This window comes from Pristis pectinata, chromosome 2 (genome assembly GCF_009764475.1).
Source record: "Pristis pectinata isolate sPriPec2 chromosome 2, sPriPec2.1.pri, whole genome shotgun sequence".
In the NCBI taxonomy this organism is placed as follows: Eukaryota; Metazoa; Chordata; class Chondrichthyes; order Rhinopristiformes; family Pristidae; genus Pristis; species Pristis pectinata.
In genome coordinates this window covers 79489599-79509937 of record NC_067406.1, presented here as the reverse complement: position 1 = coordinate 79509937, position 20339 = coordinate 79489599, and the positions used below count along the sequence as shown (strand labels likewise).

At 41.8% G+C, this 20339-nt stretch overlaps 1 protein-coding gene across 1 annotated transcript in view; it reads right to left on the bottom strand.

The window, feature by feature from the left end:
* The window catches only part of LOC127583975 (protein FAM184B-like), a 158878-nt gene that overhangs the window by 17960 nt on the left and 120579 nt on the right, over window positions 1-20339 (bottom strand). Inside the window, exons 9-15 of the mRNA XM_052040449.1 lie at window positions 19948-20058; window positions 19721-19861; window positions 11057-11166; window positions 5307-5457; window positions 3902-4105; window positions 1154-1335; window positions 408-554 (exon numbers count right to left, since the gene is read on the bottom strand). Coding sequence (XP_051896409.1) covers window positions 408-554; window positions 1154-1335; window positions 3902-4105; window positions 5307-5457; window positions 11057-11166; window positions 19721-19861; window positions 19948-20058 — 1046 coding nt within the window. The remainder of the gene's footprint in view (window positions 1-407; window positions 555-1153; window positions 1336-3901; window positions 4106-5306; window positions 5458-11056; window positions 11167-19720; window positions 19862-19947; window positions 20059-20339) is intronic.

Below are 20339 nucleotides of genomic sequence, written 5' to 3'. Positions count from 1 at the left end.
TGACTAATAAACTTGTCTTGTATCTTATAAGACTAACTGTTGTTCTTCTAAGATCTGTATATAAATTCCACAGCTGCCCTTGTGGGAAATGAACTCCGGTCTTTGGATCATTAGGTTACACCTCTGGGTATTTAAACTGGCAAGTTAACCACTGCACCACCACCCAACCACACCATGTCCATTTGGAAAGTGGAATTGCATCTCTTCTAGAGTTGCCCCACTTGATTCCAGAAATTCCTAAAACATAGTATGAATTTAGTGGTACTGATTTTGCCCCAGATTTGGGTGTCGTCAAATTGATCACAGAAATTTCATGCCTTTTGTTGGTTTTACCATTTAAAACAAGCACCTTCGAGCGCCATTTCTTATTTTCATTCTAGTGTTTTAACAGGGAATGGAACACTTACTCAGTTTCCAAGGAAACTATTTTTGCTTGGAGACGGGTTTGGGAGCTGCTGAAATCAGACACAATGCCTTGGATTTCTTTCAAATGATTTTGTTTCAGCAAATTGACTTCCTTTTCATGTTCTGCCTTCAGCTCTTCTTCCAGTGATCTACGGCAGGAAAAATAGAAATTGTGTAATATTGTACCACCACTAAGCAAAAAAGGTATAAATCTTTTCATGAGAAAATCAATTGTCAGGTGATTATTCTTACAAAAAAAATTCTAAATGTTTTTGGTACATTCAGAGGCTTTCATTGTCCTTGACAGGGTTAACAGTGGAGCCCAGGAGTGTGGCTTAGCTGGATGTCAAAGTTTATTCAGTTATATTGCGGGCAAGGCTTTGTCCAGCTCTCCCTCAAGAAGTCATTACTTTGGGTAAATCTCTGCTGCAGAGCATTTAACATTGTCCTTTGTACAAGTCTCTGCTACAGGGCATTTACAATGGGCTAGTTGATACCAGTGGACTTGGAAAAGGCACATTCATATTAACCCCACAGATCTTCAATGGGCATGGACAATATGGCAGTGTCAGTAAGCTTTGTCTCCGTATCTTTATTCCTTCAATCCCTAAGTCCAAATCATTCATAGATATCGGAAAGAAGAGTGGCCCAGAATGGAACACTTCATTAAATCTGAGCAATTTCCCTTTATCCCATTCCCTTTGCTTTCTCTAACAAAATATATTTTCATTGAGCAAAAGCTACTAACTTGTGATGCTCCTCTTTAATTCTCTGCTGCATGGCTTCCTGATTCTTTAATTCCAGTTCCTTGTTGAGCCATTCCACATTATCCTGAAGGAGTGTCCTTTCTTTCTGCAGCTCGGATATTTCTCTCTGGGACGTTAGTACAGCCTCTGTCAGTGTTTTAAGCTGATTCTGGTAATTATCCTCCTTCAAAAAAAAAATAGAGTTACAATTTTGCTTATTTATATAACTACTACACTCACTGGTTAACACAAGCCATGATTTCTCTAGCAACTGTGTGATTGAGTGACCATGCTTGAGTACACATAAGCAATTTCCATTCCTCTATCACTGCTGGCCGTTAATCCAGATACTCGCTGCTTATCAGCATTGTCAAGAGCACCTTCACCAGATGAAATACATTAGTTCAAGTAGGTGGTTCACCATCACTTCCTCAAGGAAACTGGGAACAAGTAGTAGATTCTCACCTTACCAGTGATGCCTGAATCGCCAAAAACATACTAAAAACCATCAAACCAGACTTGGCATTTATCAGTGGAAATGTGGTAATGATGCTCCTCAGAGGAGGCCAAATTTTCCAGTTTTACTGATATTTACAGAATCACAAAGACTATTGCATGGAAGGAAACCATCTGGCCCATCAAGAACCTTACAGCTCCATGCAAGAACAATCCAGCTGGTCCCACTCCCCTCTTCTCTCCTTACAACAATGTAATTATACTTCCATTCAAGTTCTTAGCCAGTTCCCTTTTAAAAGCAATAATTAAATCTGCCTTGCAGCTACCCCTGCCAGTGCATTGTAGATCCTAACTATTCCCTGCATAAAAAGTTTTTTCCTCTTGTCACTTATGGATCTTTTGCCAACTACCTTCATTTTATAACCTCTGATCTTTAACCTTTTTACCATTTGAAACAGTTTCACACTTATACTCTGTCTGGACTTTTCATGCTTTTAAATACCTCTATCAGATCTCCTTGCAATCTCCTCCATTTCAAGAACAACCCCAACTTCTTCAGAGTATTCATATAACTAATCCCAGGAATTATTCTGGTAAATCTCCTCTGCATCCTCTCTAAGGTTTTCACATCATTCCTACAGTGGGGTGCTCAAAGATGGACACAGTATTCCTGCTGTAGTTGAACTGGGTTTCCTCCGGGTGCTCCGGTTTCCTCCCACATTCCAAAGACGTACGGGTTAGTAAGTTGTGGGCATGTTATGTTGGCGCCGGAAACGTGGCGACACTTGCGGACTGCCACCAGAACACTCTACGCAAAAAGATGTACTTCACTGTGTGTTTCAATGTACATGTGACTAATAAAGATATCTTATCTAAAATGTTCATTGTGACTTACTGAAACTGTGGCAGCAATATCTATTTAACAATGCACTGCTGGCACCCAGACTGCTGATTAAATATCCCTTTTGCCCTGCAAATTTACTCTCCTCCTTTCCTGCCTCCTCCGCCTTCGTCTGCAGGGAGACTTCACAGCCAGAGATTCTCAGCAGCCAGCACTGCCCCAGGGAAGGGATCCTGGGCAATAGGAGCTGCCCTTTACTTCCCTGGATCTTCATACTAATTTGCACTCCTGCCATATCAGCAGGGCACACAAACAATGGAAACCACGCAAGTACTGAAAACATTGTGGAAAACACCACTGGTCTTCTATAAATGAGATTCCATGTCCTGTATCAGTCAGGGGGCACCCTGCAGTACAAGCCCAGCAGGTGTGGAGACCCAAGTGGTGTCTGGTGTAGTGCACAACCTCTCCAGCATTTGGTGTCAGAGGAAGAGCAGTAAGAAGACTCAGTATCCAAGGGCTCACAAGGTGCAGCTTGAATAGCAGAAGAAATGTAATGTAAGGCCTAGAGGAAGGTGACGACTGCAAGGTGATGTCCCTGCTCAGCATCTACAGCCTGAGGAGGTGGCGACTGTCCGTACAGAATATAAAGAACTCCCTGATAGAGAGATACTTCATATTGGGAGCCTGTGATTTCATGGCCCCCAGAGCAATCCAAGTGACGCTTTTCACACTCCAGTGGTTACCAACAACACATTAGACCAAGATTTGGTAGAGGAGCTGAGATGATACTTAATAATCCCTCACATGCTGGTTTGCAGGTCTTCCTGCACTGATTGTGAAACATGAATGAATGAGTGAATCTTTTATCCATTTACCGAAATGTCTTGCTGCAACAGTTTTCAGTGACCTGGCATCCAACACTTTTTGTGAGGACACGAAATTTATTTTCGTATTGCTTGACTGGCTGGTGACTCCCCCCTCCGGGGGAGTCTTCCTACCACCCAGGTACACAGGATATCCCTCCTGGCATTTATCTCTCTGCTGAGAATGTCCATTTGCTTTCATTAAAACGAGCACCTCTTTGACTCTCCCCCCCCCCCCCCCCCCCCCCCCCGCAGTGTCTGATATTTTAGTGAATATCAGATATAATTGAAACCTTCCTTTGAGAGTATCAGGTTGTCAAAGGCTGGGAGGGCAGTGCTGGGAAGTCAGTTTGCCTGTTTTCACCCTGATACCCTGGCCATTCATCAGAATCCACTTTTTGCTCAAGCTGTGCCAGGGGAACCAAGCCTCCTCTGATACAGGGGCCTGTGTGTCTGAATGTAGTGAGCATGGTTTGGCCCTTTGGACCTCAACAGCACAGTCACTGGAGTGATACTGTGAAACAAAGGCCCACAACAGTTACTTCCATTTGAGAAACAAGTTACAGCAAACCCTTTACCACGATTACCTGCTGTTTACTCCTCTCCTCACTTTTGAGGGCTTGTTGTTTTAGGGTCTCAAGCTGGGATTTAAGATCCTGATTTAGCGAGGTGACATACTGAACGTTCTGCAGGAGAGTTTCCTTTTCTTCATTCAGTTGGGACTGAAGCAACTGGACTGCAGCTTGGGAAGCGTTTATTTGTTGTTCTAAGTTCTTCTTCGCACATGCAAGCTGAAATAAAAAGAGAATTAAAATTCAAAGCTTTAATGCTTTGGCTTTACTTTAATTCATTTTTCAAATATCCATCAAAAATCATGATTTCCAGGATCAATTTTTAAATTTTAGCATCTATTGCCTTAGGGAAGGTTGTGATGGGCCATCCTCTTGAAGTAGTGCAGGTCTTTTGTTGAAGGTAGCCCCCAGAGTGCTGTTGGATTGGGAGATTAAATATAGACCTAATGATGATGAAGGACCAGTGATGTACTTCAAGGTCAAGGTGGTGTGTGACTTGGAGGGGAAGCTGCAGATGGTACCATTCCCCAGCTGTATGTAAAGCAGCGCTCAAGGTCCTCAGCTGAAGTGCTACAAAGGTGTTGGAGATAGTTTTCTAGTCTTAGACAGTTTGTCTGCTAAAGACAATTCTAAAGTGTCTTTAATGGGAGTTCAATCTTCCATACAAGAGGATTCGAGCAATGGACTTTTCTCTTCACTGGTTACCAGAATGGAAGGGGGAGCAGCCATACAAGGTTCACGAGCTCCATTTTCAGAGAGAGCAGATGGAAGGAGGTGAGCTCGCAGGGATCCCTTCCCTCTCACTGATCTTACAGGCCTAGGACAACGTCCCCTCACTTTTCTGAAGAGCAGTGGAGGTGGAAGCTGTGCTTCTCTGGGAGATCGTCGTAGTTATATCACCTCCCTTCATGTGACACCACATCATTCCTTCTTGCAGGAACATCCACTGACACATTGAGCTTCCCTGACTGCAACTCCTAGGTTGACAGCGAGAATATTAACAACATTCATCTGCAGCTCATAACTTACCTGCCTCTCAGAGCATGCCAACCAGCCTCCCAATCTTTGATCATAGCCATCGACCAGCTACCTCTTTGCCCCATTTCAGGTGGTTGGCTTAGGGAAGGGTAAGGTTGTGAATGAGGCCAAGGATTTAAAGAGTAGACTGTCCTCAAAGTAACATAGTCAGGTGGATTGATCTTTGCTCTGCATTCCATCTGTCCAAAATCCAAATCCAGGTGAAATCCATCTCAGAGCTAAAACACACCATCTTACCCATTCACTACTTTACACCCATGAGTTTGAGTGAAGAGAAAACGCAGCCGTCTTGCTGATAATTGCTTCTAGCAGGCAAACCCCCCTGATGCAAGAACAATTTTGTGAACTGCCCAATTGTCTGTTACCCCTCTCATCTGTTTACCTCTGCTTCAAGCGTTCCTGTTGTTTCTTTCCACTTTTTCTGCAGGGTTTCCATCTCATGCTCTTTCTCCTGCTGCAGGTGAGCCAGAGCAGACTGCTTGTCACTTACATGTTCTCTCTTCAGCCTTTCCTGCAGCTTCTCACTGTCACATCTGAGGAAGGCAATAAAAAGATAACTTTCATTTTTTAATCCAGAGCCAAACTGCTCTGAAGCTCCAAAAAAAAACTGACAGTCTTTTAAGATACAAACAAAGCTGAATGCAGGAACCTTAGGGACTCCAAAAGGGAACTGCATCAGTTCTTTATTTGCAAGTTTTGTATTTTTCAAAATGGTCAGTGTGTGTGTGTGTGTGTGTGTGTGTGTGTGTGTGTGTGTGTGTGTGTGGGTGTGTGTGTGGGTGTGTGGGGTAGGGGACTGGATGAGCCAAAGATTCCCGGATTGGCTGTATCTCCTGCGACACTCCCTCTCTTTTCACCTTCACGTGGACCTATGCCTAAACCTGGAGCCCTACCAGCAAGATGGGTTCTCAGTTTATTTTCTGCTCACTAGGTTTCCTAGTTTATTGTTATCCCTGGTCCCCTTCCGTTGAGGGAGATATCCTCAGGTTACTTGCCTCAAGGTGAATGCTACAGAAATAGATGCTTAACAGATCCCAGACAAATTAAGTTGGGGGGGGGGATGAATAATATAGTCCCCCATCTGGGAATCTCACCCGTCTGTGTTCTTATAGCTCCTAATGTTTGAAGTGCTGTGGAATGGAATGGAAACAGTCAGCAACTCATTAGAATCTGGGTAAACTGGAGACACTGGGGTTACTCTCCTTGGAACGGAAGAGGCTGAGAGGGGTTCTGTTAGAGGTATTTAAAATCATAAAGGGTGCAGGCAGAGAAACCGTTTGGACTGGCAGTGGGCCAGAAGGTGATTGGCAAAGCAGCCAAAGGTGACATGAGGAAAAGCCATTTACTTTTGTTACAGAGTGAGTGGTTGGGCTCTGGAATGTACTGCCAGGATAGTGGTAGAGGCAGATTCAATCACAGCTCTCCATAGAGAAAGAAGCAAGTACCTAAAGGGAAGAATTTTCAGGGTGATGGGGAGAGGGTGGGGAAGTGGGATGATTTGGATTGCTCTCACATAGAACTGGGACAGGTTCCCTCACACCGTAATCTTTTTGTGATTCAGTAATGTAATCGGTCTCCAGATCTAGATGGAGACAGTCCTGGAAGTTCATTCACATGATATTCTGACCATGTGATCATATCTATGTGAGCAGATCATGTGACATCATGTCATATGACATCAGATCACCTGACTTCTGCAAATACATCAAACAGGCCATCCCCAGGTAATGAATGGGTTCCGATTTTACAGATGTCCATAAGCTGATTTTGTCCATGTCAGAAAATACACAAAAATCACTCGATATGGTAACCACACCTCCACAGTATTGTAATGAATGGCATCACAAACACATAAGACTGATGAAAAAGAACAATCACTAGAAGTGGACAGGGAGAGGAAAATAGTTCTGCTGTTTGCAGGAATAAACTTATCTATGTTGGTCTTTTGAATCTAATAATATTATGGGAGCTCATTTGTATGTAGGGCGTGTCTATAAGTCAGGTGTTTGTAACCCAGGGATGTCCGGTGTAGGATTCACCTTATAAATGTCGGGCCTCTTGCAAATGGGAATGGTTATACGTGGTTTCAGGCCAGCAGTTAATGTCTGAGAGGCCCCCAAAAATTCACATAGATGGGGAAAAACGAATGGGACAAATGTATGAAACTCTCCTCTCCGTGTCTGCCCCCAGAACTCCCTGTCTTCACTTCTACCCCCATTCCTCTCATTCCCCGTTACTAAGACTCCCTTTTCCCTTTGTCCCCATTCTTCCGGCTCCCCCTTGCCCCAAGCTCTTGAGATCTTAGTGCCCACCTGCTGCAATTTCAGTCATCACTTTGTCAATTTCAGATTGTAACTCCAGCCCCCCACCGTTCTACCCTGTCCAATCTGCTGAATTACCTGGGTATTTGCCCCCACCCTCATCCTAAGAATTATGTGATCCCTCCGCCCAATGATTTCAGAGTCCTGATTACTAATTCCCCTAAGTCCCCCTGACAGTTCCTAGCTTTGGTCTTATAGAGATCTCCGCGGCAGAGGAACCTTTCCATCCCCTGGGAGGGAACTGTGCATGCCTTCAAACACACAGCTCAACTGATTTATCTGCTGCAGTGTATACCAGGCAAAGAGATTTCACTACACCAAGGCTCTTTAATTTCACCAATGCCACCTTGTGCTTTTACAGACTTGGTGCTGTTGAAAATTGTCTACACCAACATTGAATGTTGCTGAGAAGGCCAGCAGTTATTGTTCGCTCCTCATTGCCCCTGGAATTGAGAGACCTGTTGCTCAGGGTGCAGCCTAGAGTGAAGCACACTGTGTCAGACCTGGCATAGGGCATGAATGAACCAGATGGGTAAAGTGGTTCTGGTTTTCAAGGGGATGTTCATATCGTTTACAATGTTAGCTATCTGGGATGAGCAGTAAATGTCTGCTTTATATAGATGGGTGTTTTTAGACATGTTTGTTTTACTACTTTTGTTGTATCGAATACAATTAGAATTGGACATTGCAATGCATGATACATTTGCTTCAAAATAATAAATGTTTCCATATAATCAGTTATACCATAAAGATGCTAATGCAATAATGCATAATTTTGTTTATCACATTCTTACAATACTCTTACTAGTTGGGCAAGTGACACTTCACAGCATAAGGAAATAAAACTGACCCAAGAAAAAGACGGATTGACACCAAAACGTCAATTGTGGACATGTATTTTCATGACAAACATTATCATGGAGGAAAAGGTAAAACAACAGGAATATAAAACTTTTTTCTTCTCATCCTCATTGAAAACAAAAACATATAAACTGCACAAGGAAAACTCTTTAACTGGTTCTGAAACCAAATGAATTAAAAATGAAAATCTCATGGAATTACAGCCAAATCCTTGCTGGATTCTTCCATTCCTCCCTGGAATTTGTGCTTCATCTGTTTAAATCTGGTCTACACTGACATCATTAATGATTGTTCTGCTCTCTATTCAAGGGTAGCAAGTTGCCAGGAGAGCTTTGAAAAACTGTAGAACCGAGAGACATTAATAAGTGTGTATTTCGGGTGAAATGGACCCTTTATAATAAAGAATTGTGACAATAAAAATGGACCATTATAATAATATCCCCTTTATAACATTAGAAATCACTGTAGTAATTCAGTAGAGTAGCTTTACCTGCTATTTGATTCTTTCTGCCGAAGAATAATACTATTCCAGCATTCATGCTGAAAATATGTTACCTAACAAGATTATTGAATTGGTTGCTCTGCACCTTTTACTCCACTATTTTGTTTATAGTTCTATAATAAATTACAGGCCGCTGAATAAATTTCAACAGGATTTTAATGTTTCAAATTCCATATTACTCATATAAATCAATAAGGTGAATAACAAAACAAATCATAACGATCTCATTTTTGCTATTACCATTTCTGTTTACAGAATTGACTTTTTACATACATGCATTGTGCACTAATGGCTCTTGGGATTATATAGACCAGACTGCTATTATTAATGCAGAGGTTAGTAGTTAGTTAAAACTTCTGGTATGGAATATGGCATGCTGTGCCCAAAGATCCATTTACAGCAATTTACAGCCTTGAGTACAAATGCATTAACAAGTGCATCATGCTGATTACTTCCGACAAAAGGTTGGTGACCTGAAACTGGATTACATAGCACCATGCTTTAGTGTGTCATGTGCTTCAATTTATTGAAAGACAATTTGCAGAGGAATATCCAGGACTTACCGTGAATTCCACAGAGTCTCTGGTCTTCCTTCTAGGCTCTCTGTGCCTGAGGTGCTACCATTCAAGGGACCCCGGATATGCCCAGTGCTGCCTAATAGCATGCAACACATTTCTGGACACCATTTCCAGGATTTTGAATCAGAAACATGTGGCCCATAGATGGCATGGGTTACTCTTGCAGAAGTAGGCTTTCACAATGCTTATAGGCCTAATTTAGTATTATTCAAAGGGTGTGGAGCCCAGAGGGAGCCCATCTTGGGGATGTTCTCTAAGTAATACACAGTATGACAGCTCTCCCTTGGGTCTGCAATCAGTCCCCCCAGGATACAACCCCAGTACTCCTCACACACTTTGCCACCCTCACCTTCCCTCTGATCACCAGCCTCGGGGGCACTTAGGGATGAAGAATAAATCCTGGCCTTGCCAGTGAGGTCCACATTCTGTGAATGTGAAATCGTCCATTTTGGCAGGATGAAAAAAAACAAGAATGAGAATATTATTAAAATGGTGAGAAACTAGAGAGCTCTGAGATGTAGAAGATTTTCCTGGTACATGATTTACAAAAGACAAGGATGCAGGTACAGCAAATAATTAGGATGCTATTGTTTATTGAGAGGTATTGAATACATAAGTAAAGAGGTTATGGTTATATGGCGCACTGGTGAAACCATATCTGGAGTATTGTGTATAATGTTGATTGTGTTACTTAAGTAAGGATGTTAATGCCTTGAAAACAGTTCAGAGAAAGTTTATTAGACTAATACCTGAAATGGATGGGTTGTCTTTTGAGAAAAGACTGGACAGAATTGGGTCATATCTGATGGAGTTAAGAAGAACAAAAGGGAACATGCTTGAAATGTAAGATCCTAATTGGTTTTGGCATAGTGAACATAGGGAGGATGTATGGAGAATCTGGATCTAGGAGTCACTGTTGAAAAATAAGGGATCATCGGTTTAAGACAGAGATGAGATGAACAGTTTTTTTTCTGAGAGCTCATCAGTCTTTGAACTCTCATTCTCAAAAAGTGGTAGAATTTTTTTAGGCAGAGGTAAATACTTGATAAGCAAAGGGTGAAACTTTATCAGGGGCAGTTGGGAGTGCAGAACTAAGGTTACAATGAGATCAGTCATGATCTTAATAAATGGCAGGGCAGGCTTGACAGATCCTGTGACCTATGCGTATAGTAATGAACAAATAAAGAAAAAGCTTGCACTATCCAAGGTGTGCAGTTATATTTACCCCATTGTAACTTGCACCAATGGAAGTATGTTAAGAAATTGATCATCAAAACTTCAATTTTCCTGTGAACTCTGAAAAGCGTACTAAAACTTTATTGGAAAATGGAAGCTTTGCAATAAATAAGCAGGTGAAATTGTAAACTTAAAACTCAAATTTATAATATGCAGAAATCATTAAAAAAGCTAAACTAATTATAAAGGCAATTATCATAGAGTAATGGAGGCACAATAGACTGCAGATGCTGGAATCTAGAGCAAAAAACAAACTGCTGGAGGAACTCAGCAGGGCAGGGAGCATCCGTAGAGGGAAATGGACAGTCGACGTTTCAGGTTGAGACCCTTCATCTGGAATGAAAGGTAGAGGGGAGGTAGCCAGTATCACTTGCCAGCTCTCACCCCACCCCTCCTCCTCACATCCTTATACCGGCTATCTCCCCTCTTTCAGTCCAGATGAAGGGTCTTGACCTGAAATGTCGACTGTCCATTTCCCCCTACTGATGTTGCCTAACCTGCCGAGTTCCTCTAGCAGTTTGTATTACACTCAGGGTAAGCTTTTGAGTTGATGAGACAGGTACAAGATTCATAGCTGATTATAATAAATATATTTCAGTGCAGGTCAAGTATTGCTTTGTAGAATGTAACGTACCGTACTTTTTCTTTCCACTTCACCTCTAACTGTTGTGTTTGTTGAAGGTGTTCTTTTTGCAAGGATGAAACCAAAGCTTCATGCTGTTCTTTCTGCTTTTTCAATTTCTCCTGACAGGTCAATAAAAAAAAGTGGAATGATCATGCAATTAGCCGTTATCACTTAAGGGATCATTATTCATTGACTGCAAACATTTAAGGAGGACTTTTGGAGCTGTGTTAAAGGGCTATTGCTGAACTTTCCTGAGTACTTAAAGTCATAGAGTTGTAAAGCACAGAAATGGGTCCTTTGACCTACCGTGTCTATGCAATCATCTAAACTGATCCCATTTGCCCACATTAGGTCTGTATGCTTCTGTGCCTTGCCTACAAGTGCCTCTCTATAAGTCTCTTAAACCTAATGATCACCACCTCCTCTGGCAGCGAGTTCTGGATATCAACCACTCTCTTTGTAAATAAACTTTCCTCTCTAATTCCCTTTCATACTCCTTCTTCTCACCTTAAACTTATGCCCTTTTTTTTGATATACCTACCATGGGAAACAGGTTCTGACAATCTACTCTATCTATGTTTCTTATAATAGTACACACCGCTATCAGGTCACCCACCAGCCTCCTACACTCCTGGGAAACAAGCCCAGCCTATCCAATCTCTCCCTGGAGCTAAAGTTCTCCGATCCAAGCAATATCCTGGTGAATCTCCTCTGAACTCTCTCTAGCACAACCACATCTTTTCTAGTGTGGTGACCAGAACTGCACAAAAAACTCCAAGTGCAGTCTAACCAATGTTTTGTAAGGTTGCAACATAACGTCCAACTATTATATTTTATGCCCCGACCTATGAAGGCAAGCATGCCATGTGCATTCTTCACCACCCTATCAATTTAATGAGGAAAGAAGTGGAAAGATGCAATTGAAATTTAAAGGATAAATGGATGCAAACACATTGGTAACTGAATATTCAGTATACTTGTTTTCCATTCATCATATCTGAACTGAAGATTCTTTAAATGGTTTTGTTTATCTTTTCAGCATATTATGAATTTGAGTTTGAAGTCTCTCTGTTTGTCTTTTCATTGGAAAAATAATGGGAACAGGAGTATAATTTTTCCAAGAGTATAATTTGTTAGTTGGGGAATGGGGAGTCAGGTATTCACATACATGTCACTGCCAGAGCCATTTATGTTAACACAACAGAAAGGGAACATTCAGCCCATCGTGTCTGTCAGAGCAAACTACTATTAATTCCTTCTACTTCAATCTTTCTGAAAGTTGCTTCTCATTTGGCATTCCAACTTCCATGAGCAGATCTCCTGTGATGAAAGGAACCTGCAGTGCAGGATGGCTCTGCTTTGCCTGTGCTAGTAGTCCTTGTCTGCATTGGATAAGACTCTAGCTCTAGCTCTAAACAAAGCCAAAGAAACATCCTACTCATACCAATACCCTCGTTTACCGTCCTATTGTCTACTGAATGTAACCTTGTGAAGGTTCAACAGGCAGAATCCCAAGTGTAACTGCTGGGAAACTGCAGAAAATTCATGCTTTGCCACTGGACTCCATGAGGAATCCAATGTTAGCGTGAAGTCAGCAAATCGTTGCTGAGCACCTCTGAGAAAGTTCAGGACTTCCACATCCACACACATTCCGCACAGGAGCTCCCATCCTCCTGCCACTTACATAGAGAAACGCCAGCAATTCTATGTAGTTATAAATCTGTAAAAAAGAAACTATTCCATTAAACTCTCATGTAACTCTGTCCTGAGACAGCAATAGGATTTAAAATTTGCCCATTGAAGCCACACCAGATTAAACCCAGAGCAGACTTGATGACTCCATTCGTTTCAAAGGAGAGTTTGTGAGGGACAGAAATAAGTTGCAGGTAATTTCCAATTATTTGAATTCCCTTTGTTACTCTTATCTATTTATTTGGGTTAATGTATTTTTGAGTGTTTGCTTTTTAAATGTTATAATAATTATAAAATTGTTTTAATTGGGTGGTTACTTTGAAATTGCCTCTGAATGTTTTTAAATGTAACTGATATTGGGGAGCTTGGGGCACATCTAATTTCCAATTAGTTGAATTCCCTTTGTTTCTTTAATGTATTAATTTGGTTTAGAGTATTATTTAAAATTGTTAAAAAAATTTCGTTATCACTGTGGGTGGGGCTTGTTCAGACACCATCATGTGAAATCATTTGCATTGGGAAGGCTGGCGTTGTGAGGAAGATGCTGCTTGAAGGTCCATTCATGGTAGATGGAGACAGAACAGCACAAACAACTTGCTGCGGGCAGGAAATCTGTGAACATGGATCTGTTAATCTGACCATATCCCCATCAAGTCACAGAGTTAGTGAGATATACAGCACTGAAACAGGCCCATCTGCCCAAGGCTGTGCTGACCATCAACCATCCATTTACACCAATCCTACATTAATCCAAGTACAAGCAGGGGAAGGAGAGTGCAAATCCATCCAACTACCCGGTCAAGAACTCCCTGTGTTTTGCAGTTCATTGCACCATCTCTAAAATCTCCTTCTCTAGTGTTGTCAAGAAATTTCAAAATACTTTTGCAAAATCCTACTTAAACTCGTCCACACATGTTGGGGACAAAAGCCATCTCAGCACCGATAGCATATGTATATTGCCTTAAACCCTCCTTCAATTTGAACAACTCTCACTGACTCTCAGGGCTCGGATTCCTGTTCAATCTGTTTCCTGTTAGTTAAGAAAAAATCTGTTTAAAAACACCCTCACTCTATATGTGTATTTCTCCAAGAGTTCCATTGAACACAACTCATTGAACAGCATTTGAAAATCTGCATATTTTATTCCCTTTGTCTATCCATCCAGTTATTTAATATTATTATATTTTTTAAAATATGACTTGCCTGTGACAAATTTGTGTTAGCTTTCCTTGATTAACCTATCAATTTCCAAGCACTTGCTGGTTTCATTTTGAATTATAGGTTCTTTTCAGAACAATTGCTTTATTGAAACCAACTTGCAATTGTTCAACATCATTCAACAGCACAGCCACATTCCCATTTCATTATTTTCTGAGGTTTACAGAGTGGCATAGCACTGAAAATGGGCACTCAGCTCATTGTGCTTGTGTCAACTCTGGTAACTATTCAATTAGCTCTACTATGCTGTTCTTTCCCCATTGTACTGCAAGATACTTCCATTCAAGTATCTATCATACTGTATTTTGGAAATTCTGAGAACTTCCAAAATACAGTATGATGGGGGAGCTTGAAAGGGTGGGGAGGGGATGGTTAAGTGGATCTCACACACCCCTTCTTTTTGTGCCTGGCCACTAGATATTCCTGTTGGAGAATGTTGATCTTCAGTACCTTCCTACCAGAATGAGTGGCCTTAGGCTAGGGATTCCCATGAGCCAGTGAAGTAGTGGGGATGTTTTTTTGTCATTGTGGAAATCACTTGCTATGATAGAGCTGGGAGTACATGAGGGAGATAAGGTTAAAATCACACCAGAAATAGCTCTCCATCATGTTTTAGTACTTTGCTTGGGATTTTGCCTGTACCAGAGGCCTTGTTCCTTTTCACTGTTGGATGGCCTTTACAACCAGTTGCCAGGAGCTCACTGAGGATGTGGTGAATGTGCAATGGAGTCAAGGGGACTCAGGACAAAGACACAGTCTTGATGAAGAGATCTTCCATGTTGCTCCATCTAGGGGTGCTGACTGCCTTAATGAGCTCTCCTCCACTCATGGCTCTTAGATGGGTAAGTCCTTGAGTCTTTGGGTCATTTGACACTGTTGAAGAACCAAGACACTGTCCTAGGTGTCGGCTAGTTGCTGGATCTCCTGTGCTCTTTCCACTACCACTGTTCTTTAGCTCACAAGGTGTTTTTTTTAGATCTTGCTCTGACTATAGAACTTTTATTTTTCAATGAGCTATGATGATACTTCTAGACCAAAAATGTTCTACTTTTTCACTTTATTAACTCCTGGATCTCCTCGCCATTCTCATCAGTATTTTTTGGTGGGCAGACCAGATATTATGAACACTCTGAGGCTCCTGTTGGTTGGGAGTCATCAGAATGGCTGTGAGGTATTGGAGTGATCAGAGTTTTCTTTCAGTATTGACTTTCCTATAGCAGTGACTCTGTTGCTGTTTATGGGTCAAGTGAATGGAAATGACAGAGCAGATTAGGCAGTAGTTGGTCCAGCAGTTGTCGGCTTCCTTCACATTGATCAGTATCACTCAGCATGACTCGGCCGAGTAATATGATGATACCTTTTTTTTCCATACTTGAACTGTCTGAAAACCTCAGCTGTTTCATCTTTACTGTGTCTTCCATGGCAATGTACAAAACTGCACCTCTGCCCTTCCAGTTCCTCAAAAGCAAATTGGCCTATCGCCGAAACAGGCCTACAGCGGATGCCATCTCCCTAGCCCTACACTCAGCTCTGGAGCATCTGGACAGTAAAGACATCTATGTTAGACTATTGTTTATTGACTCCAGCTCTGCCTTCAATACAATAATCCCAAGTAAACTTGGCACCAAACTCTGAGACCTAGGACTCAACACCTCCCTCTTTAACTGGATCCTTGACTTTCTAGCAAACAGACCGCAATCAATGAGGATAGGCAGCAATACCTCCGGCACGATTATTCTCAACACTGGTGCCCCACAAGGCTGTGTTCTCAGCCCTCTACTCTACTCCCTATACACTCATGACTGTGTGGCCAGATCCTGCTCTAACTCCATCTACAAGTTTGCAGATGATACCACTGTTGTAGGCTGTATCTCAAACAGCGATGAGTAGGAGTACAGGAAGGAGATAGAGAGCTTAGCAGAATGGTATCATGACAACAACCTTTCCCTCAATGTTAACAAAAGAGCTGGTCATTGACTTCAGGAAAGGGGGCGGTGTACATGCACCTGTCTACATCAATGGTGCTGAGGTTGAGAGGGTTGAGAGCTTCAAGTTCCTGGGCGTGAACATCACCAACAGCCTGTCCTGGTCAAATCACGTAGAAGCCATAGCCAAGAGAGCTCACCAGCGCCTCTACTTCCTCAGGAGGCGAAAGAAATTTGGTTTGTCCCCTTTGACTCTCACCAACTTTTACCGATGCACCATAGAAAGCATCCTATCTGGATGTATCATGGCTTGGTACGGCAACTGTTCTGCCCAGGACCGCAAGAGACTGCAGAGAGTTGTGGACACAGCCCAGCGCATTACAAACACCAGCCTCCCCTCCTTGGACTCTGTCTTTACCTCTCGCTGTCTTGGTGAAGCAGCCAGCATAATCAAAGCCCCCAGCCACCCATACATTTTCTCTTCTCTCCTCTTCCATTGGGTGAAAGATACAAGAGCCTGAAGGCACGTACCACCAGACTTAAGGACAGCTTCTACTCCACTGTGATAAGACTATTGAACAGTTCCCTTATACAATGAGATGGACTATGACCTCACGATCTACCTTGTTGTGACCTCGCACCTTATTGCACTGCACTTTCTCTGTAGCTGTGACACTTTACTCTGTACTGTTATTGTTTTTACCTGTACTATCTCAATGCACTCTGTACTGACTCAATGTAACTGCACTTTGTAATGAATTGACCTGTACGATCAGTTTGTAAGACAAGCTTTTCACTGTACCTCGGTACAAGTGACAATAATAAACCAATACCAATACCAAGCTGCAGTGGGAATGTTGAAATGTGTCAGAATAGAGATGGTTTGGCAGTTCCTCTTTGGTGCCCTCATTGCTGGAGGTGTCTGAGATTGATTTTATTTATCTGCAAATTCATTCCCACTCTGCAAAACTTTGGAAATTCTTTTTCTTTCTTTGAGCTTTAAATGGACTGCTTTAACAGTCATAGAGTCATACAGCATGGAAACAGGCCCTTTGGCACAACCTGCCCATGCCGACCAAGTTGCCTACCTGAGCCGGTCCCATTTACTTGCCAGTGTCATTTTGGAGTAAATAGACTTTTTTTACTTTACAAGAAACAATTTGCTCCAAGTCTCATGCCTCCCCCAAACTCTATTTCATTGGTTGGTTGTTGGGCTTTCAATAAATACACTGTTAAATCTATCCATATGAATTTTACCTTAACATACACCCCAGGAAAATATTTGCATTCTGGTGCTGCAGTGGAATCTTTTACCACCACAGCTCTGTCCCTCCCTCTCTCTTGAAAATGTTACAACCTGAACGCCAGCCTAGATTTTTCCCTGTGCGAACATGTGAAACTTCAGAATCTTCACACGAATGCAAGTCCCAAAACTGCAGGTAGGGGACCGCTATTTGTTCGACTGCAGTCTGATGCTGGAATCCAGTGAGTGCACCTGAAATTCTGATAATTCCCTTTCACTCGTGATGAGGAATCTGCATGAATGGCCTGCCTCGAATTAGGCCTCACACAACCAGCGCTTTCTCTTTCATTTCAATAGAAAACCAACCCTGCGAGAGACTGAGGTAGGTATTAGTTTATTTAGATTAATTTAGCTAAATATTTATTTGAGTGTTTTAAGTGCATTATGTAAAAATATTTTTAAGTTTTAGAAGTTCATTTAAAGTTTTAAAAAGATTTAATAGTTCTTGAATGTCTGAAACATTTAAAAACCTTTAGTGTTTGACAGCTTTGACAGTTCTGGATAAGTCAGGGGTTATGGCATGGCTGGAGACACAAGAGACTGCAGATGCTAGAATCTGGAGCAACACACAAAACACTAGGGGAGCTCAGCAGGTCAGGCAGCATCTATGGAGGGAAATGGACAGTCAATGTTTTGGGTGGAAGGATGCAGATAATTCAGCAATAAATTTCCAGGCCACACAGATTGCAAGTGATCTTTTCTAGCCTCTGCCTTTTGCGGTTTGTATGGGATTTGCAAATGTCATAGGTGTGCAGTAGAATACCATTCACAGCTTGTGGCTGAGCCATGTTGGAGAGGACAAGTTGATGTATTTTAATTCTACCCTCTTAACATGACTTTCATCCAGATGAAGGGTCTCGACCCGAAATGTCAACTGTGCATTTCCCTCCTTAGATGCTGCCTGACCTGCTGAGTTCCTCCAGCGTTTTGTGTGTTATGGCATGGCTGGTTGTCAAGGTTTTTTCACCTCTATTGGTAGGGCTTTTCCTGCCCCTCCCATCACGTTGCATCACCCTGTCTTGTCACAAGGGATCCTGCCGACTCGCCACTGCAGTTTCTGGTTGTCCATATCATTCCAGATAAGTTGAACTTTATTTGGAGGTGAACCCCAACCATAGGCAGTGAATCAGTGACCTTGAATTCCAGTCCATTACGTTCTCAGTCCTGTCCAACTCAAAGCTATGACTGCATTTTAGTTATCATGTAGTATCCCTCTATTGTTATTAACGGTACATGATTTCTATTTCATTTTAAATGTTTTGTGCATAAATATACATACCATCCTATTTTGAATTCAGTATTTTCAAATGTTGATCATTAACTGTTGTCATATTGCTTTATTAGTTTCCTCTCCCTTCTATAATTGTTTCCACCTTTCTATTTTCCTTCACCACGACATTTTCATTTATTCATTCCAGGTTTAATAATTTTGCTTTACATTCCTATTTTCTCCAACATGCTGCTGCTTTAAATCCTCCCCACTGCTTTATTTACCGTCTCCACGAGGATATTGAATACTACATCAGTGCAGCATAGGTTGCCTTTTGCTGTGTCCTCATGCTTTTCCAGAATCCACTGACCCTAGAATGTGAATCCTTCCTGTTTTGCCAAGCAGCAGTTCTCTGCAGCACAGTGGTTCAACTGGTAGAGATGCTGTCTCAGAGCTCCAGCGACCTGGGTTTGATTCTGACCTCTGGTGCTGCCTGTGTGGAGTTTGCACTTTCTTCCTGCAATGGCATGGGTTTCATCTGGGTGCTCCAGATTCCTCCCACATCCCAAGGACATGCAGGTTGGTTGTTAATTGGCTACGGTAAATTATCCCTAGTGTGTAGGCAAGTGTTAGAGTCTGGGGGGAGTTGGTGGGAATGTGGGGAGAATAAAAAAAAGGGATCAGTGTAGGATTAGTGTCAATGTGTGCGTGATGGTGGGGGCAGACTTGATGGGTCGAAGGGCTTGCTTCCATGCCACTTTATGGCTCTATGGCTCTTCCAGTTACAAGGGCTAAAAGCAATCATGTGTGACTGAGATGAGGTTTTGTTTCAGAAAATTATTCAAAGGCACTTTCTTGCATTCAGAGCTGAATGTCAAAGTAACAATCATTTATCATCCTTACACATTGATAAATGCCGAACCTAATACACAACTTTGAAAAATTGAAAATGTATCAAAAAATGACACCCATGCAGTTGGAGGAAACCCAGAAAACTGCTCCAAATCCAAGTAATTACATTTATGTAAACAAGTGCCTTCAAATTTTCTAATAAACTGCGATCTGACATGGAAGCCGGGTTGATAATTGCCTTTGCTCCAAATGCCACATTTGACATCAGTCCAATACAAGTGTCAGTGATTTAAAGACAGCTCATTCCAACACAGCAAAGTATAAATATTGATCAGATGATAAATATGAGCAAGTTTTTGTAGTATGTGTCTTGGAAATGCAATCATTCTTACTGTTGATCCATCCTCACTACAATAAAATACTAATTTTCGCTGAATTACCATCTCTGATGACCACCCTCCGACACTTCCTACCTGCAGCTCTGATATCTGGTTGAACGCCTGTTCCCGATCCTTCAGTAAGCTTTCATGACTTGCTTGCAAATGTGTACAGTCACGGTCAGGTTGTTCTATGCCCTTATCTCTCTGTTTCATTAAGTTTTCCATCCTAGAAATCTAGAAAGCCAACCAATATTGAGTAAGATTAAGTGGATTAAGCTGCTTTTCATCTGTGGGTAATTTTTAATTCTGGAGGGGCTCACCTGCTGCAGAGAGTCCTGGAGTCTATTGTAAAGTACCTCCTTTTCTTTCTCTAGCAGATGCCTTTCATTCTCGACCTTGATGTTAATTTCATCCAACTGATTTTGTAGCTCCTGCAATACAGATGTTAGTCATTGTAGAAGTAAACCTTACGTTATCATCTTACAAAATCAATTTATTTGAAAGTACTGCTATGCTAACTGTCTAAAAACAATTTTCCATCACAGTAACTAAAGTAGACAACTAAAATGCCCACAGCTATGGTTACACTGTCTATATAAAGTATGGTATTAGCTTCCAGGCACCGATGTCTTCTGCAGTAACTATCATGTCTTTTGTTGCTAATACACTGATAACCTCATGTCAAGATTTACCATGAAATGAACTGTCATAA